This window comes from Bos grunniens, chromosome 24 (genome assembly GCF_055505025.1).
Source record: "Bos grunniens cultivar Pamir isolate PY7600 chromosome 24, Bosgru_T2T1.0, whole genome shotgun sequence".
Lineage (NCBI taxonomy): Eukaryota > Metazoa > Chordata > Mammalia > Artiodactyla > Bovidae > Bos > Bos grunniens.
This window is the reverse complement of record NC_141188.1, coordinates 4979289-4998694: the sequence shown is the minus strand read 5'-3', so window position 1 is coordinate 4998694 and position 19406 is coordinate 4979289. Positions and strand designations below refer to the sequence as shown.

General features: G+C 51.2%; 1 protein-coding gene across 1 annotated transcript in view; it reads left to right on the top strand.

Moving 5' to 3' along the window:
* Nucleotides 1–16867, top strand: part of TSHZ1 (teashirt zinc finger homeobox 1) — a 79373-nt gene extending 62506 nt beyond the window's left edge. Inside the window, exon 2 of the mRNA XM_086372122.1 lies at nucleotides 12361–16867. Coding sequence (XP_086228248.1) covers nucleotides 12361–15548 — 3188 coding nt within the window. The 3' untranslated portion in view covers nucleotides 15549–16867. The remainder of the gene's footprint in view (nucleotides 1–12360) is intronic.
* The last annotated feature ends 2539 nt before the right edge of the window (nucleotides 16868–19406 follow it).

The window sequence follows — 19406 nt, the reverse complement described above, 5'->3', positions numbered from 1 at the left end:
TCGGCAGAGCTGAGTGGGGAGGGGTTTGGACTAGTGTATCTGCGCTCCCTTTGGTGGCGGGAGCCCTAACGAGAGCGCTGGGATGTATAGTTTATCAGATGGAAGAGGAAGAGCAAGTCAATCTTGGAGATTAGAATCGCGGCAGGATTGCCAGTGCAGGGCGCCGTGCCCTCCCGGGGAGACCTCTGCTAATAACATGCTCTTTTCATTCCAAGGTGGGGTGGGGGTGGTGAGGAGGGGCAGGCTGCCACAGGGTTATCTGCAAGTCCAGGGTGGTCTTAGGATGGCTCTGAGCCCCTGTCTTGAAAACTTGGAAGGAGGAGAACCTGCCTTGTCTTCATTTCCCTGTAATTATAAAGGAGCCACTTTTAGAACGCGGGTGTTGGTGGTGGACAGGGAGGCCTGGCGCGGCAGTCCATGGGGTCGCAAAGCATTGGACACGACTGAGCAACTGAACTAAACTCGCGCTGCCTGAAAAGTCATTTCACTCCCTTCCTTGTCCGTGTGAGCAAGAGCCATTTTATTTGAATTGCTGAAGTGCTGTTTAACCTTCTTTCAAAGCTGGAATGGGATTTGGCTTCCCTGGGTATCATACCTGTACTTGCCACCCTGCTTCTAGAAAAATCAGGTCTTCTAGTGAGAGGAACACCCTGCGTGCCACGTGTGCTGTGACATCCTTGTAAATTCAAGTATGTTAATGTGGGCTATTCCACGTATTTCCCTACTAGAATGCTGTATTCGTATGTTGTATTTTCCAGTATCACGATCTTTCTTCCATCTAGATGCTATTAACTTAAAATCCAAGTGGGTTAAAAATGGAAACGTTTCGTTTTCTAGCCGGTTATGCTACAGGCCGGTATCTGAATGATTCCAAGTACCTAAATTTGGGGGCATGGCAGAAGCTGGGCGTCTTTGATGGAAAGAACCCATCTCTCCGTTTTCATCAGGATGTGTCCCCAGTAGGGACAGGTGTGGATGACCACCGGTTGCCTTGTGTGCGTGGGTATTTCTAGTAACCAGGCTGGTGTCTGCTGGGTTGAGAAGGAGAGACTTCAAGCTGACTTTAAGGAAGGAAGTCGTGACGGGGAAAGGCTTCTGCTCTTTCAGCGAGGCGCCCACACTTATATTCATCTTTCCCAGGAACAATGATTGCGAGCGGGCAGAGTTCTGGAGAATTCACCTCCCGGGGAACAGAAAGCAGGACTCACAGGAAAACACCCTTGTATTGTGCATAATTGGGGTGCAGATTGAGACGCAGGTTTGTGGGGGGGGGGTTGCAGACCTAATTGCTCAGAGCCCAGGTTACTCAGACTCAGGGGAATTTGAAACTTTGCTACACTTAACTGTGAAAAAGCAAAGACAGCTGTCACTTCTCCCCGTTCTTCAAATGACTGTTGACTATCAGAGCAAATCTTGTGTCTTCTTTAAAGAAACAAAGATGTTCTAAAAACATGTTGGCCTGTGATTTGAGAAATAGGATCTAGATCTCATTTGCTGATGGCGTGCGCCTCGTGGTATAATTGCCATGTGAGAGGAACATATTTTTCCAGACAATATGTGTGTGTTTACACTGCAAACCATCAGGACACACATTGGTGTCAGATTCAACTCTAGCAGGGATGGTCTATGTTGCCTTCTGTCCACTCACATCAGAAGACGCGGGGTTTAATCTGGCTAGGGATGGCAGTGCATCTTTAGGGACACATTGGCATCCAGAAGGCACCTTTTATGGCAAAAACTACTAACAAGAGTTAATTTATTTTTAACAAGTGAAGTCTAGCCATAAGAACAGTTGTCTCATTCTCATTTGGGGGTGGTGGGGAGGTCTTTGTATTTTTTATTCCCTCCCACCTGCACACACCCGTACGCCCACGTGGAGGCTGGCAGCTTCCCGCTTGGCGTGTGCTCGTCCCGTCGGCCTCTGCGTGTCGTCTGGCATGTGGCAGGACCCGCCGCGCGTGTTCACCGCGTCACGCTCCACGCCGCATGCTGGGCTCGGGAGGGCTGGGGGCGGTGGTGGTGGCGGGGGGGAGTGATGGCAAAGCTGTTTTGACACAAAAAGAAGTAGCAGAGATGATGATTTGAAGTCTTTGTTTTATTTGATGGGAGGAATGTCATTTCTTTCTGTAAGTGATTGTAGAAGAAGAATTTTATGCTGCAGTTACCGTTTCTACGCTTATTCATTCATCAGATTTCCTCAGGGTGGGGGTGGGTGAGGGCAGAGGGGAGCTGAGGGTTCTAGCAGAGAAAATGCAGCCGCGTCGAGTTGATTCTGTTTTCTGTGATTCAGTAGCTGCTCTCATCCAAATCTTTTAAGGCTAAACAGCTGTATTCATTCACCTCGCGACATATATTGCTCTGTTCCATCACTAGAAAGAAAAAATGTCTACAAATATTTTAATGTACTTTGGTATATTTGTATCCATGTGAATTTTTAGAAAATTGTAGTTCTTGATGAAAACAAAGGCTCACGACCAATAATTACTCTGTCCAAGCTTGGATGTTTCTGTATGTCTTTCTCAGTCTCTCTATCTCTATGTAGGCAAAATTTCCAAACAAGCATCTGGGAGAGCAATTAGGAGAATTCACATAATAGTAAGAATAAACCCAATCATTATGATGCATGTTTGGCCGACTCTTTGAGACCCCATGGACTGTAGCCCGCCAGGCGTCTCTGTCCACGGGACTCTCCAGGCAAGAACACTGGAGTGGGTTGCCATGCCCTCCTCCAGGGGATCTTCCCAACCTAGGGATTGAACTTGCGTCTCCTGCAGCTCCTGCATTGCAGGCAGATTCTTCACCGCTGAGCCACTAGGGAAACCCAATTATGATAAGAGAATGATATTTTCTGATACGATAGTGTGGATGTAACTGATTCAGACGCCATTATTGTTATTAAGGGGATTTCAAGAAAGTCAGGTGCATCTGACCTTGTGTTAAGCGTCCAGCCAAGTGCAGCAGTAATTATGTAGGGCAGGCTTGTTCTCCATCTATCACTTTGGCACATAATTTATATCGACCGTAATATAAAGACAAAAATTCTCCTAACTTCGTGTTAACAGTAGGTGTGTCATTGAGACCTTCAGGGGTGTACCCTGCACTGCTCACACCCACACCCCAGTCCACGGAGACCTGACATTTCCTGTCTTTTCCTATGTGTTTATGAGAATAAGCTGCTGGATGTGAATGTGGAGATTCGTGTCTGAGACGTAAGTCCTGCATGAGGTTCGGAGTATGAGTTACATTTCTTTATTCTCGTTTAAGCCACTTGAAGAGCTGTTTCATGCCCAAGTCTCCTCTCCAGATTTCTGAATGTCATCCATCAGGGTGAATCTTACTCTCTCTGATGAAAGTCATTTCTCATTTCAGGTGGTAGAAAATCTAGGTCGGGACCTGGTTTCAGACCTACTTGGCTAATGCTGGGTTTGTGGACCCAGACTTATCAGACTGTCCTAACGTGGTCTTTATCCTGCCCCAAAAGGAGAGGCAGTAACTGAAAACATCGATTTCCCCATGCTTGGCAGTGGTAGTACATGTCTTAGAGATGGCTGGCTTTTCAACGTGGATCAAGAAAACATTTGCCTTGTATATTAACACACAGTCCGTTAGTAGTGAAGTAGCTGTGTGCTTTCCTGGGTTCATACGGGAGTTATTTATCTTCTGTTCTTCTTTTCATTTCAACTTCTCTTTTAATTTTTCAAGATTCTCATAATTTGTTTTTCTTTTCTTTTTCCTCCTAACACTGCTGAAAATCAGAGAAGGTTTTCAGTCTTTTTAATTGAGACTTAAGCTCTGATTTGTGCTTTGTCACTTGCTGAGTGACATTGTTGTAACTGCAGCAAAGTCCAGACACGAGAGTCATATCTGATGTGCTTGCTGGGAGGGGCGCCCTGAAATGAGGCTGTTTGTTTCCCACTTACCTTGAATTAATTCCAGGCCAGGGAGAAAGGGGACATGTTGTACTTATTTTAAGGGAGTCACCTGTGGATTTCTAATTAGAATTGGGTAAAACCCATAGGCCATTTTATTTACAGACTCCACAATTCTAAAGCAGGGCCTCTGTCCGGTTTTACGCAAAGAAATCCTCATTATCAGTCAGGTGGTTTAGCAAACCCGTACATGAGCCATTGGAGCCAGACCCCTAAAATTGGCCAAAGTGACAGAAAAAGTTTCACTTCTTCCACATCAGAGCGAAAGCGGCCTTTTAGATTTGCTTGACAGATTGTCAACTTTCCTGCGAAAAAATCAGAACTGAGGTTCGTAAATTAACATCCATCCCACTTGTATTTAATGTTCTTTCAAAGAAGCAAGGAAGGGGTTCTGACCCCTTATCTCCTTTCTCTGCATTTTCTATTTCCCAGTGTCTTCTGACTTTCGTCAGAATTACTGGCTGTCTTTGTAACACAGGTGAAGTTACTTCAGAAGTGATCAGTGATAAATTTGGAAGAAAAATGTGTTCTGCGAGATTTTACAATGAGTTGGAGCTGTGCATTTATCACGGAGGTGTGCGTAAGCCCCTTTTGTGAATTGGCCCCTTGGAGTAAATATATTTTGATATAACAGCCATCTGTTCATGGGTATCACGTTTGCCAGTCTAAAACCTAGTTTGATGTAGATAAACATGTAATTTGGTCTGATTGTATAGTTTCACCAGGTGGCAATACAATAGCCACGTTCGGTCTTTGCTGTGAGCCGGAGCCCAAGCAGAGAGCCAAGGCCTGGGTTTCACAGTTGTCACTTTTGAATTTCCCTTTCCCTCGTTCACAGCCAGCTCTCAATTATGTGTGCTAATGAGGAAAAGAGAGCTCGGATAAACAAAGTTCCCTAACCCGATTCTGGTCGTGTATTCCCCCGCCTGCCCCCTCAGGCCTGGGGAAGAGCCAAACCAGGAGCTTCTCTGTGTGTGCACCCTCTCCGGGCCCCCACCTTCCTCTGGGCGGCTGTGATCAGAAAGTCTGCAGGGTGGCAGTGGAGGGCACTTCCCGAATAATCTGCTGCCCAAACCTCACGTCTACACAGCAACAGAGGCCAGCCATGGGCCTGCTTTTCCTGGGATGAGAAGATGCCTGTCGTGGGCACTTCCTGGCTCCTCTTAAGGGTCCCATCGCAGGGCTGGATGAGCTCAGAGTGGAGTTTGGTGATGAGGGCAGTGTGTCTAACGTTCCTACGCATCCTTCCTGCAGCCCCAGCGCTGGGGAGACGGAGGCCCCGAGGATGGAATCTGTGAGTGGAGCACATGGGTCAGTCTGTCCCTTCTGTAAGTCTGTCCTCAGATGATGATGGGGGTCTGTCCTTCAACCCGGAACCATAACGGTGGCCCCGCAGCCTGGACCCGAGGGGCGTGGGCAGGTGAACGCCACCCGCAGCCCCTGTGCACTTGGGGTCACTCTTGCACTTGCTGGGTGGGACAGATGTGGTGGTGGGGGTGTCTGTGTGGCCCCTTCCTCCCTGCTGCCAACATGACGAAAGCAAAGGACTCCGTCCCGCCTGCTACTGAAGCCCTGTGGTCTTGTTCCAGACACCCTGGGGTCCAGTCTGCAGACCTGCACAACCCTTGTCCATCTGCCCCAGGCCCAAATTCTCAAGCGAAACCCATTCGTTTCTGGATCCTTCTGAGGTTCCTGGTTCAAGCCTAGTTTTGGAAGGTAGGGGCGGTTGTTGGGGGGTGGGTGGAGAGAGAGGCTTAGGCACTGCTTTCAAAGAATCCCTTGAAACCCTTGGCATCTGTGGCCAGCTCGTCGTCCGTGTGTTCACGTGACCACAAGCACCATGGGGTAGGGTAACACTGACTGCTGCTTGGTCCGAGGACTCCTAGAAAGGGTGGGGTGTGAAAAGCGAGGAGGCGAGGGTTGCTTGGGAGGTGCATGCATGTCTTTCCAAAGCTGATGCTGCCGGGCCCGTGCATCCAGGGAGGAGCCGGTCAGAAGGGCGTCCAGTGTGAGGACCTAGGACCGACGCCCCCTGCCCCCAGCTGCCCCCTGGGTCTGTATTTCCTTGCGTCCCTTGTAAATTAGAGTTGAAAAGTTAATTTATAATACATGGTAGAACAGGGAAATAGCCAAAGAATATGAGCTTACCGGGATAAATACAGTGGAGGAGTGTGTGATAAAGTAGGAATCCTGGGAGTCTAGAAATGGACAGGGACCATGTTGGCGGAAGATGGAGTGATGGAGCCTTGTGGCCACTGACCCTGGGGACTGAGGGCCTCAGGAGAGGCCCTGCCAACTCCTCACCTGTCAGTGGGACCCGCAGCCCCCTCCCCAGGGAAGGCTGTGTGGAGACCCCGCTGGGGGCGGTGGGGGAGCAGGAGTGGGGCGGGAAGCAGACAGACGGCAGATACACAGGCAGACTCTCAGTGCCCCCAAGATCCTGCTGCAGGAACCCCGATACCACCTGCACCCCTCCGTTGTTCTCCCCGCTTCTTACCTTTTAACATGAAAAAATAAAAGTCACAATGAACAAAGCCCTTCCCGGATTCCCGCCCCCAGGCTGGGCCCTGCCCTTCTCCGGATCCCTAATTCCCAGGGTCTGGCTGGTGGCTGTTTCCAGCTATTTTATTCCAGAAATGGTGTGAAACGGCTAATTCATGTGTGTTGAATTGAAAACACTGAAGATTTTGAAAACAGAGCTATTTACTAAAAGCCATTTCAGTCAACAAACTCATATATTCATTATCTAGAAAAAAAACTATCAATATTTTCTAAGAGGATTTTTCCATTGTGCTGTGAATAGGTTTGTCTTCTGCTTTTTCCGTTTAATGAATCTCTCCTTGTCATTAAAACATAGTTTTCAATGTTGCATCATAGGTATAAGCAAAACATCACCCAACTACCAATTATTGTTGAAGATTTAGACAATGGCAAATTTCATATGAAATAATACCGTAAAGGACATCTTTGTGCATGCTGCTGCTGCTGCTGCTAAGTCGCTTAGTGTCCGACTCTGTGCGACCCCATGGATGGCAGCCCACCAGGCTCACCTGTCCCTGGGATTCTCTACGCAAGAACACGGGAGTGGGTTGCCATTTCCTTTTCCAATGCATGAAAGTGAAAAGTGAAAGTGAAGTCACTCAGTCGTGTCCGACTCCCAGCGACCCCATGGACTGCAGCTTACTAGGCTTCTCCATCCATGGGATTTGCCAGGCAAGAGTACTGGAGTGGGGTGCCATCGCCTTCTCCATCTTTGTGCATGAACCCTCTGTATTTTATATCACCTTCTGAGGCTATGCTTCCTAAAGTAAAATTATTGGGCCAAAGGGTATCAACATTTAAATATTTCTCTCCTCTTACTCTTTTTTCGTTGAGATTCTCTCATTCATAACAGCATGAAGGGCACATAAGAAGTGTCCTAAATACTGATACAGAATTAGAAAGTGGGAGTGTGTGTCGCTTAGTCATGTCCGACTCTTTGTGAACCCGTGGACAAAAGCCCGCCAGGCTCCTCTGTCCATGGGATTTCCCAGGCAAGAATACTGGAGTGGGTAGTCCTTCCCTTCTCCAGGGGATCTTCTCAACCCAGGGATTGAACCTGGGTCTCCCGCATTGCAGGCAGATTCTTTACCACTGAGCCACCAGGGATACAGAATTACTTGGGGTCACTACTTCATTCACAAGAGTTTACTCCAAGTGTTTTCGGCACTGAGGTGCTAACACAACAAAGGATAGTAACTGGGTCCTGAGATGGTGAGTGGAGGGGTCTCGGGCTGGGAGTCAGGTGAACCGCCTCTGAGTCCTGAGCCCCTCATCTGTCTCCTGTGTGACCTGGGGGAAGTCGGTCAACTTCTTGAGACTCCATTTCCTTATCTGTAAAATGGGCTTATCAGGGACACTGCCTTGTAGGGTTGTGAGGGTTAAAATAAGGTGAAGAAATGAAAATGCCCAGCCCAGGGAGGTGGGCAGGGGTGCCCAGCAGTTTTAATTAAACGAGCGAGTTCACAGTTTGATGATGAGGACAGACAGGTAAACATCTCTTAATTCCGCAGGGAATGAATCCCAGGAGGGGATTAAGCAGCCTCGTGAAGGAGGTGACATCAGAGCCTCGCGTTGAGGAGGAGCGTCATCCCCAGGCAGAGAAGCAGAGGTTGGGGGTGGTGACCCCGGGACCGGGGTGCTCAGGGGCTGACACGCAGTGGAGGGTGGGGTCTGCACGCCCTGTGCTACTCCTGGGCTTGTAACAAAGATCTTAGCTCGAGGGTCACGGAGGAGGAGCGTGGCCAGGCAAGAGGGAAGAGGCCAGCTGGGAGGCTGCTGCACTGTCTGGTGACGGGCCTGGGGGGTCCACATTCGGGCAGAGGCCACGTCGGGTACAGGGCTGCAGGACAGGAGGCGCTGAGGATAACTCGCTTTTCAGGTGTGGACAGCTTGTGTGGGGTGGTTCAACTGCTGAGCTAGGAGACTCCTAACTCAGGAGGAGGAAGTAAGCTTTTATTGGGGCAGCCCCTCTAGGTCTGGAGGGGCAGGGGAAGCCATGTGTCTGTCTGTAGTTGACTGGGGGTGCCTGTGGGACACCTGTGTTGGGGGTGGGGCTGGAGGGGCAGGGGAAGCCATGAGTCTGTAGTTGACTGGGGGTGCCCGTGAGACACCCACATTTGAGCTGGAGCTCCTTCTGTGTGCCCGACACCACGTGGGCTCAGACAGCGCTCAGGAGGGCTTCACGGAGCCCAGCCTTCCCCAGTGGGGCAGGAGAACCCGAGGCCCCCTCTGGAGGGGCTTCACAGTGACATAGATCTGGTGGTCATGGGCGTGCCCTGGAGGAGTCAGGGAAGAAGTCAAGGTCAGCCGTAAAGAGGCCACAGAGGGACCGGCAGGGGGACAAGCAGGGTGGATTCAGGGAGCCGCGCCCTGATCCCAGAGAGCACAGTCAGCTCCCAGGAGTGTGACTGGGCTGGGGAGCAGGGGGAACTGTGTCCCTGTGGGGTGTCAGGGAGCTGGGCATGCTCAGCCCGGTAGGGGGATGCTGGCGGGCCCCAGGCTGCACCCCAAGTCTCCCTAGAGCTCCCCAGCTCTGCTTGTGTTTCTCCTGGGAGATGAGCCCCAGAAGGCAGGCGTGTTAGGTGTCCCCCACCTCCCCACGCCCTGGAAAATGGGGGACTGGTGTCCAAGGACGGAATGGCAGAAACCAGTGCCCCTTAGGAGGCCAGGGTTTGCTTTCCGTGGTTCCAGCAGTGACTGTTGCCCTGGGGCTGGAGAGGGTGGAGTGAAAGGTGTTTGAGCTCAACCTGGGGCTCCTGGGTGCAGACGGGTCAGTATTGGGGGCAGGGAGGACAGGCCGGGACGCGCCAGGCTCTGAGGACACCCGCTCTGCTGGGACACGGACATGCATGACCGGTGGGTGCTGAATACTCCCTGGAGGTAGAGGGAGCCCCCGTCTGTGTTTCCAGAGGAAGAGGAAAGTGGTCTGCTCACTCCACACCCCCGATGGTTCCTGCTGTGGGCGGGTGATGGAGCCTGTGGCCATCCGTTGAGGGGGCAGCAGCCCGAAAGCGGTGCAGCGCTGGGCAGGGCGCCAGCACAGCGCCGGGCTCCCCGGCTGAGCCAAACGCGCCCAGTCAAAGGCTTCCCTTCAGTCAGTCGCTGGTGTGGATCTTCTTTTCACGAAAGTGGACCATCTGGGTCTAGTGGGCGGCCTCCCCACTAGGTGATCACCTTCTAGGTGACCCCAGAGTGTGGCTCAGAAGGCGCACTGTGGGGGGCTGCTGGGAGTCCGGCCAACACCCCGGGGACCTGGTGCCTCTGTCTTCAGAGGGCTCTGCCCAGGATGCCCGAAGCCTCAAGTGTCCCCGTCGGAATCCTCAGAGCTGGGCCTGGTGTCCAGGCCAGGGCCAGGGAGCCTGCAGGCGGTGGGTGTGACCAGAGCTTCGGTCTTCTGCCTGTGGACCCCAGCCGTGGGCGCTCGGGACCCTGGACCGTCCTAAACCTGTAGTGGTCTTGGGGAAAGGAGAAAGCGGTCAAGTTCACGGTCAGTCTGCAGGGGCCCACGGCCTCAGGCAGGCCGCTGTGCAGGTGTGGACGCCTGTGTAACCCAGCGGGCTCACCCTGTCGATTATTTTTCACGCTCTCAGAGCAGGCCCCACAGGCCGTGGTTCCCTGAGCCGTTAGTGGACTGAGGCGGGACTGCCGTCATCTGGGAAGCAGCTGTGCACGTGCTCGCCTGGTCATGCTGCTGCCCGGGCGCAGGGCGGCCCCGCGGAGAAGCAGAGGTCAGGCAGGGAGCTGAAAGGCCCGGCGGAGCGTGCGTGTCCACCGTGTGTGCATCCGTGTGCAGAGCCCTTGGTGGGCGGGCGTGGACGCTCCCGTGTGGCTCCCTCCTGCCCCACGTCCAGCCTCTGGGCAGCCGCCTCCTTCTCTGTCTCTCCATCACTGTCCCTGAAAACGCGGCGCTGCCTGCCACATTCCCTCGGGGTCCAGCTCTGATAATGTGATAATGAGTGATTCTACTTAATGAGACACCCTCTCAGGTCATATCAGTGCATTTTAATAGGGCCTTTCTGGAAATATCTTAACCCTAAATTTCCCAGGTAGTTGACGGAACACTAGTTGTTTCCACACACACACACAAAGAAGAAAGAAAGAAAAGAGAAAGAAGTAAAAGCACGCTGGTCAGGTCAGTTAAGCAGTGCAGGGGATTATGTCCCCTTGGGAACTGACAAGACCTGTCACATGGTGAAGGATCTGAAATGTTCTGCAGTAAACAGCCGGGTTCCATCCAGGTGTTTATATGCCCTCTATCCCTCTCATTCCCCGGACAGCTGTCAGCAGCCCGAGCTTCTGGGAAACTCCACTTTCACCCTGAGAAGTCACCCTCTGTGCAGCTTGGCCCGTAGCAGGCCATCGTAGCACCTACTATAGGCATTGTTAGGTTAAAAAGTTTTTTATTGTGTGAAAATATTCATAACTTCGAAGTTACTATTTTAACCATTTTATGGGCATGGCTCAGTGGTATTAAGTAAGTTTACATTGTTATGCAGCCAAACCCAGCATCCATCTCCAGATCTTTCCATCTTCCCACGTTGAAACTCAACCCATTAAACACCAACTTCTTTTTTTTTCCCCCTCTTTTAAACTTTTTATTTTGTACTGGAGTATAGCTGAGTAACAATGTTGTGATAGTTTCAGGTGGACCGCAAAGGGTCTCAGCCATACATATACATGTGTCCTCTCCCTCAGAAACTCCCCTACCATCCAGGCTACCACATAACACTGAGCAGAGTTCCCTGTGCTATACAGTAGGTCCTTGTTGGTTATCCATCTTAAATATAGCAGTGTAATAGCTAGCTTTCCATTTCTCCCTGTCCCCTGACCCTGGAAACCACTGTTCTCTTTCTGTCTCTGTGAGCAGACCTCACTACTCTAGGTGTCTCGTGTAAGGAGACTCCTAAGTATTTGTCTTTTGTTGCTGGCTTAACGGCTTCCCAGGTGGCTCAGTGGTAAAGAATCCGCCTGCAATGCAGGAGATGTGGGTTCGATCCCTGGGTCAGGAAGATCTCCTGGAGAAGGAAATGGCAACCCACTCCAGTATTCTTGCCTGGGAAATCCCATGGATAGAGGAGCCTGGCGGTCCACAGTACACAAGGTTGCAAAAAAGCTGGACATGACCCAGTGATGAAACCTAAGGTTGTTACACTGAGCACAGTGCCCCTGATTTAGTCCACACTGAAGCATGCATCAGAATCTCCTTACTTTTAAAGGCTGAATAATATCCCATCGTGTGTGTAAACCACACTTCGTTCACCCATTCAACCATCAGTGGACACTAGGGTTGTTTCCACCTTTCAGCTCTTGTGAGCAATGCTGCTTAGTATATCCGGGGCTCTCTGACTTCTGCTCCATCCAGGCAGGGGCTGGTGGTGCTATGTTGCTTCCTCCTTTTTTCAGTAGAGACTAGAGTATTTTTATCACTTACCATTGAAGCGAGTTTTTATTTATGGACACCATAGAATCCTGTCCCTGGAGTATCTTTCCCTAAAAGTTGACAACCAGGTCCCCCCACGGGGAGGCTCATGAGGGACCCCGTTGCTTACAGAGGGAAGAGTCTACAGGCGGAGGAGCAGGGGCCCCTCGGCTGCCCACCTTGTCACTTCCCCGCTTGTCTTCCCATCCAGCTATGATGGCCAGACCGACATCTCTAAGAAGAGGGCAGACGCTGCCCTTCCGTTGAAATGTGTTCACTTAGGCGGGGTTTGGGGGCTTGCCTTGGTGGAAACCTGTTTCCACCGTGGCGCTGCGGCGGGTCGGTGTATAAAGTGGGGGCGGCCTTGTATCCTTGGCTGAGAAACGACTTTTTAAAGATGGCGTGAGCGCTGGGGAGGCCGCGTCTTCGGGGTGCCGTCCGCACTCACTGTGTTTCCTTGCTCTCTCCTAGCTTATGTTCCTGAGGAAGAACTGAAAGCAGCAGTGATAGACGAGGGGAGCGTGGAGGAGGATGGGCTGCCCGGGGATGTTCAGGAGGCCGACTTCGCGTGCAGCGAGGAGGCGGAGATCAAGGAGGCCCAGAGCTACCAGAACTCCCCCATCAGCACCGCGACCAACCAGGACGCGGGCTACGGCTCGCCCTTCAGCGAACACAGCGACCAGCCCGCCCACTTCAAAAGCTCCTCCTCCAAGGAGGAGAAGGAGGAGCGCCAGGGCGCGGAAGGCGTCTCCTACCCCCAGGACAGTTTGGCCCAGATCAAGGCCGTGTACGCAAACCTCTTCTCCGAGTCCTGCTGGTCCAGCTTGGCCCTGGACTTGAAGAAGTCAGCCTCGACCACGAGCACCAGCGATGCGGCCCAGAAGGAGGGCTCCACCCCCGTCCCCACGCCCCCCACCAGCACCGCGGGGGCCACGGGCACCACGGCGAGCACCCCCAGCTCAGGCTCGGGCGCCAGCGGCGGCTCGGGCTACGACTGGCACCAGGCCGCCCTGGCCAAGACGCTGCAGCAGACGTCGTCGTACGGCCTGCTGCCAGAGCCCAGCCTCTTCAGCACCGTGCAGCTCTACCGCCAGAACAACAAGCTCTACGGCTCGGTGTTCACGGGCGCCAGCAAGTTCCGCTGCAAGGACTGCAGCGCCGCCTACGACACGCTGGTGGAGCTGACGGTGCACATGAACGAGACGGGGCACTACCGCGACGACAACAGGGACAAGGACTCGGAGAAGACCAAGCGGTGGTCCAAGCCCCGGAAGCGCTCGCTGATGGAGATGGAGGGCAAGGAGGACGCGCAGAAGGTGCTCAAGTGCATGTACTGCGGGCACTCGTTCGAGTCCCTGCAGGACCTCAGCGTGCACATGATCAAGACGAAGCATTACCAGAAAGTGCCTCTCAAGGAGCCCGTGCCAGCCCTCACCAAGCTGGTCCCCTCCACCAAAAAGCGGGCGTTGCACGAGCTGGCGGCCCCCGGCTCCCCTGAGCCGGCCGGAGCGGCGGCAGCCGAGGCAGCACTGAGTGAGGCGGCCAAGGAGCAGAAGACGGCCAACCCCTACGTGACACCCAACAACCGCTACGGCTACCAGAACGGGGCCAGCTACACCTGGCAGTTCGAGGCCCGCAAGGCCCAGATCCTCAAGTGCATGGAGTGCGGCAGCTCCCACGACACCCTGCAGCAGCTCACCGCCCACATGATGGTCACTGGGCACTTCCTGAAGGTGACCACCTCCGCCTCCAAGAAGGGGAAGCAGCTGGTGCTGGACCCCGTGGTGGAGGAGAAGATCCAGTCCATCCCCCTGCCGCCGACCACGCATACCCGGCTCCCTGCCGCAGCCACCACTGCCCATGTCAAGAAGCAGCCTGACTCTCCGGCTGGCCCCACCATAGCAGAGGAGAAAAAGGAGCCCGAGAAGGACAAGGCGGCCCTGGTGGCGGGGGAGGTGGACAAGAAGATCAAGGAGGAGGGCGAGGACACGGGCGAGAAGTTCGAGCCCACCGCTCTCTACCAGTACCTCCGCGAGGAAGACCTGGATGACAGCACCAAGGGCGGCGTGGACATCCTCAAGTCCCTGGAGAACACGGTCTCCACGGCCATCAGCAAAGCCCAGAATGGCGCACCCTCGTGGGGTGGCTACCCGAGCATCCACGCCGCCTACCAGCTGCCGGGCACCGTGAAGCCACCGCCGGCAGTGCAGAGCGTGCAGATGCAGCCGTCCTTCGCCGGCGGCGTGAAGCCGCTGTCCGCTGAGCACGGCGCGCTCCTGCACTCCCCGGGGAGCCTCACGCCGCCGCCCCACAAGAGCAACGTGTCGGCCATGGAGGAGCTGGTAGAGAAGGTCACGGGCAAGGTCAGCGTGAAGAAGGAGGAGAGGCCGGCAGAGAAGGAGAAGGGCTCGCCGGCCAAGGCCGCGTCCCCAGCGGCCAAGGAGAATAAGGACTTCCCCAGGGCCGATGAGCTGGGGGGCAGCAGCAAGCCCCAGCCCAAGAAGGGCCCCGAGGCCAACGGGGGAAAGGCCAAGAAGGAGGGTACGGGGGACGCCCACACCCCAAACGGCACGGAGCCCCTCAAGGCCAAAGTGACCAATGGCTGTAACAACCTGGCCATCATCACTGACCACTCACCTGAGCCCTCCTTCATCAACCCGCTGAGTGCCCTGCAGTCCATCATGAACACCCACCTGGGCAAGGTGTCCAGGCCCGTGAGCCCCTCACTGGACCCGCTGGCCATGCTCTACAAGATCAGCACCAGCATGCTGGACAAGCCGGCCTACCCTGCCCCTCCCGCCAAGCCGCCCGGCGCCGCTGACCGCTACTTCTACGAGAACAGCGACCAGCCCATCGACCTGACCAAGTCCAAGAGCAAGCCCCTGGTGCCCGGCGCCTCTGATGGTGTGTCCTCGCCGCTCCGGGAGAGCGCACTCATGGACATCTCGGACATGGTGAAGAACCTCACAGGCCGGCTGACGCCCAAGTCCTCCACACCCTCCACCGTGTCTGAGAAGTCGGACGCTGATGGCAGCAGCTTCGAGGAGGCGCTGGACGAGCTGTCACCCGTCCACAAGCGGAAGGGGCGGCAGTCCAACTGGAACCCGCAGCACCTGCTCATCCTGCAGGCCCAGTTCGCCTCGAGCCTGCGCGAGACGGCGGAGGGGAAGTACATCATGTCGGACCTTGGCCCCCAGGAGCGGGTCCATATCTCCAAGTTCACCGGGCTGTCCATGACCACCATCAGCCACTGGCTGGCCAACGTCAAGTATCAGCTGCGGAGGACAGGGGGGACCAAGTTCCTGAAGAACCTGGACACAGGGCATCCTGTTTTCTTTTGCAACGATTGTGCCTCTCAGTTCAGAACTGCTTCCACGTACATCAATCACCTAGAGACACACTTAGGCTTCAGCTTGAAGGATCTCTCCAAGTTGCCCCTAAACCAGATTCAAGAACAGCAGAATGTTTCCAAAGTCCTGGCGAGCAAAGCCTTGGGCCCTTCGGGGGCTGCCGAGGACGAGCTGGGCTCCACATTCCAGTGCAAGCTGTGCAACCGGACTTTCGCGAGCAAGCATGCAGTCAAACTGCACCTCAGCAAGACCCACGGCAAGTCCCCCGAGGACCACCTGATCTACGTGACCGAGCTGGAGAAACAGTAGCCCCGGGCCCGCGCCCAAGGCGCATTGCACTAACGTCGTACCGCACTAGGCCCGGCCTGAGCCTCCGAAATCAGCCTGCCCTCGGTTGCTGACCGCCTGTCTGGACCTTGGTTTTTCTTACACATATTTTGTAGTTATATTTATATGCTCTTCGTCCGATCGTGCATGTTCCTTTTCTTTTTCCGTGAGTCAGAGTCTGACCTTTATTTTCAACATCTGTTCTCGATGTTCAGCTCTCTTTTGTAGGAGATAGTGGGGCACACTCCTCGGAGACACTTACTTAGCAGGAAAGAAAGACACAAATAACAGAGATAGACGTCGTCCTAAAATTACAAAGCTGCCATGACAGTAAAGGTCAGAGAACCTCCTAGTGTCAGATTTAACCCTGTGAGGACTGCAATCGCATTTCTGTGCCTTTCACTCAAAAAAAAAAAAAAAAAAAAGAAAAAAAAAGGCTTAAAGGCATTTCATTCAGATCAAAAGCTGTGTCAGACACAAAACTTATTTAATAATTAAAAAACGAGCTTTTATATGCAGAACTGGTTTGTGAAGGAAGCATGCATGCAGCTGTTGGAGAGCAGAAAGTTGTCTAGGACGTGGGGGTTAGGAAGCCACAACGTCATACGTTTAAAACAGAAAACAAAACAAAAACTAACAACAAAAAACAGCAAACACCCCAGTTGCCACTATGCCCAAACCCTCTGGATGCTGAAAAATGCCATTTTTGGCAAAAAAAAAAAAAAAAAGTATGCAAGTTATTATTTAAAAATGTGTAAAAATGCTATTTCTTTTTTCCTGTAAAATACTGCGGTTTATAGTTATTTACAAATGTAAGCTTTGGTACAAGCTGACCTTTCTATAAGCGTGCTGCATTGGTAAATGAAAAAAAAATGGGGCAAATGTTGGCGTCCTTTCCTTGTAAATTGCCAGCATCAGCTTAAAAACTCCTTATGTTACATATCGTACCATTTTAATCTATTCAACTTTCTTTGTACCTTCTGGCTGTATGCTTTCTCTTTTAACTTTTTATATTGTCATTTTATATTAAATTTCTGTGTATATAATGTAAAACCACAATTTTTGAATAAAATTTAGTTCCTGCAGCTTGATTTAAATAGAGAAATTTTACTGGCACCTGCGTCTTTCCAGATGCATGTATATCAGACGAAAATAAATAAATGAAGACAAAGCAAGCGATGCACTATTAATTATACATTTTGATGTTCTATCATTAATATTGTACAGTACATTTTGGTTCACACAATTAAATCCACTGTTTTCTCAAATGTAAAATAAACCCACATGCAGTTCTTGATTTACATAGATTGTCATGTCGTCATTATTCTGCCTCTGAGACGTTATTCCAGCAACGAGAGGTATTTGCTTATGCAGTCGACCAACAGAAATTCTATTCAGAACCATCGTTTCATGATGTGTGTGCTAAAACGCTTATTCAAATGATAAGTACTCTTTTTTTTAATGATAATTAAAATTTTTAACTCCACTGGGTGCCACTGGATTCCAGAGTATAGTCATTGAGCGACAGCCAATTTGTACATCGAGGGACCGAGGTGCTTCTTGGGAGAATCCTCTCCCCCTGTTTTGAAATGTTTACAGTCATCCTTTGGTGTATCTGGGGACCTAATGGCAGATCTTGTTCTAACAGCAGACCCTGGGGGCCTTGAAATTGGTTCTGCATTGTTCCAAAGAGGAAAGGCTGGTTTCCACACTTTTAATTGAGACTTTCCTGGCGGTCCAGTGGCTAAGACTTCGCCTTTCAATGCTGGGGGTACTGGTTCGATTCCTGGTTGGGGAGCTGAGATCTCACATGCCTCTCCTGGCCAAAAAAACCAAAACATAAAAAGCAAAATTGTAACAAATTCAACAGACTTTAAAAATGATTCACGTAAAAAAAAAAAATTTTCTCAAAAAAGGTACAATTTTAATAAAATGCTCTGCTCTCCCTCATCCAGGATTTGGGACCGGCCTTCCTTGGTCAGGTTGCTCCGGAGCATGACGACGAGGGGAGGGGGTGTTTGGGGAGAGACCACCGGGCCTCCAGTCTGTTACTCCACCTTCTCTGTGGGTAAGGATCCTGTGCTGGACTCAGTGGACACTCACCCAGGGTCATGGGGCCCGCAATTGACAGAACTTGGGCCTGAGTCCACAAGGCTCTGCCCCAGGGGCTGTGCTCTTAATCACCCCCTTCCTGTGCTCTGTGAACTGCCCCCTGGGGAGAACAGGCCCCCGGGGAGGGTCTGTGGTCTCTAGCAGCCACACGGAGCAGATGAGCCTTCTTCCAGTTCCTGCCACTGCAGCCCCAGATCCAGATGCAAAGCAGGCCGGCTCTATCTTCTGTTGGGTCTGAATAGTAAATTGCAGTGATGTTGGTTAAGTGTGAAGTGTCCTCTACTAGTAATACAGAAACTTGATTCCTGTGAATACAGGTGGAAACATCCGGAGGACCAGTTGGCTGCCTTTTGTGTGAGGATTTACTTATACAGGTTTCTGCTTCCTTCATCAGTGTTTGAAGAGACGTACCCTGGCCTTCTTCCTCTGGTCTTGTGTGTCCCCGAACGCACTCCAGAGGTGACACTGCGCTCTCTCAGGGGAGCCCCCCTTTCTCCCAGGGGAACAGGCTGCTGCTTCCGGAGCCCGAGGGCAAATGGCCCTGAGGGTCTGGCATGAGCTGGCCACAGATCCCCCTGTAGGAGGCTGGCGGGCCTGGTGGGGGCAGGCGTCCTGCTAACCTTGTGTACACACAAACATAACCCTATTTTGCATTTGTGTTTGCAGCTTGAACTTCAGGTTTAGTAAGTAATCAAATATTTTTCCTTTTCAATGTGGATTTTTGAAAAGTTTGAGGTATGCCTCTGAATGTGGATTGGGTCTGGATGTTAATTGTTATTTAGTCGATATTTGAAAGATGTAAAGCCTATAAAATAATGATGACGCTAGCTGATGTAAGAGAAACAAACTTTGAGGCATGTTTGCAGAAAGAAGGGATTAAAAACTTCCAAGATTTATGTTCCTCCATTTCTATGTTTGGTAATCTTCAAAAAGCTTTGAAACATTTGAAAGCCTATCTAAATGACTTCTGAAGTTTCAGAAACCAGTGCCTACAAATAAAGGTTTCTGCTTTTTTCCAAGGTAGAATTTCTGTTACTTACTTATTATTATTTTCCTGAAGGTGGTGGAAACCATTAAAAGCCAGTCATTGAATTGTAAAATTAAAAAATACCAAAGAGTAAGATTTGGAGAGCATTTATAATTTTCCCATACCTTTTATAGTAAAAGTAATACATAGCCTTTGCAGAAAACGTGTAACGCACACACAAAAAATGAAATAAAGAAGGAAATAAAAATCAACTAATGTTTTCATCTAGAGAAAAATCATTTAATATTTTAGTGCTAACATCTTTTTTTAATTTTCTACAAAACAAATGCACAACATACTTTTGTACTTGCTTTTTCTGTTAGTAGATAATGTGTATGTTCCCATTTCATTAAATATCAAACATTTTGAATCTTACTGAGATGTATTATAATTTACTCATTAATTCTCTACTAGTTAGAATTTTGAAAAGCAGCATTTAGATTCTTTTCAAGTTTTCAGTGTTACAAATGACTACAGAAGGAATGTTCCACTCAATATTCCCATGCATATTTCTGATTATTTCCTTAGAATAAATACTGTGGACTTAAAAAAGTATTTACAACCTAAAAGTTGAGAACTATGTTTGATTCAGAGGGAATTTTTCAAGCTGGGGAGGCAGCGTTTCAAGTGACTCTGAGACAGCTGCTCTTGGAGGCGCGGGGCAGAACCAGGTTGTATGGACATTTCGCAATAAAGGGCAG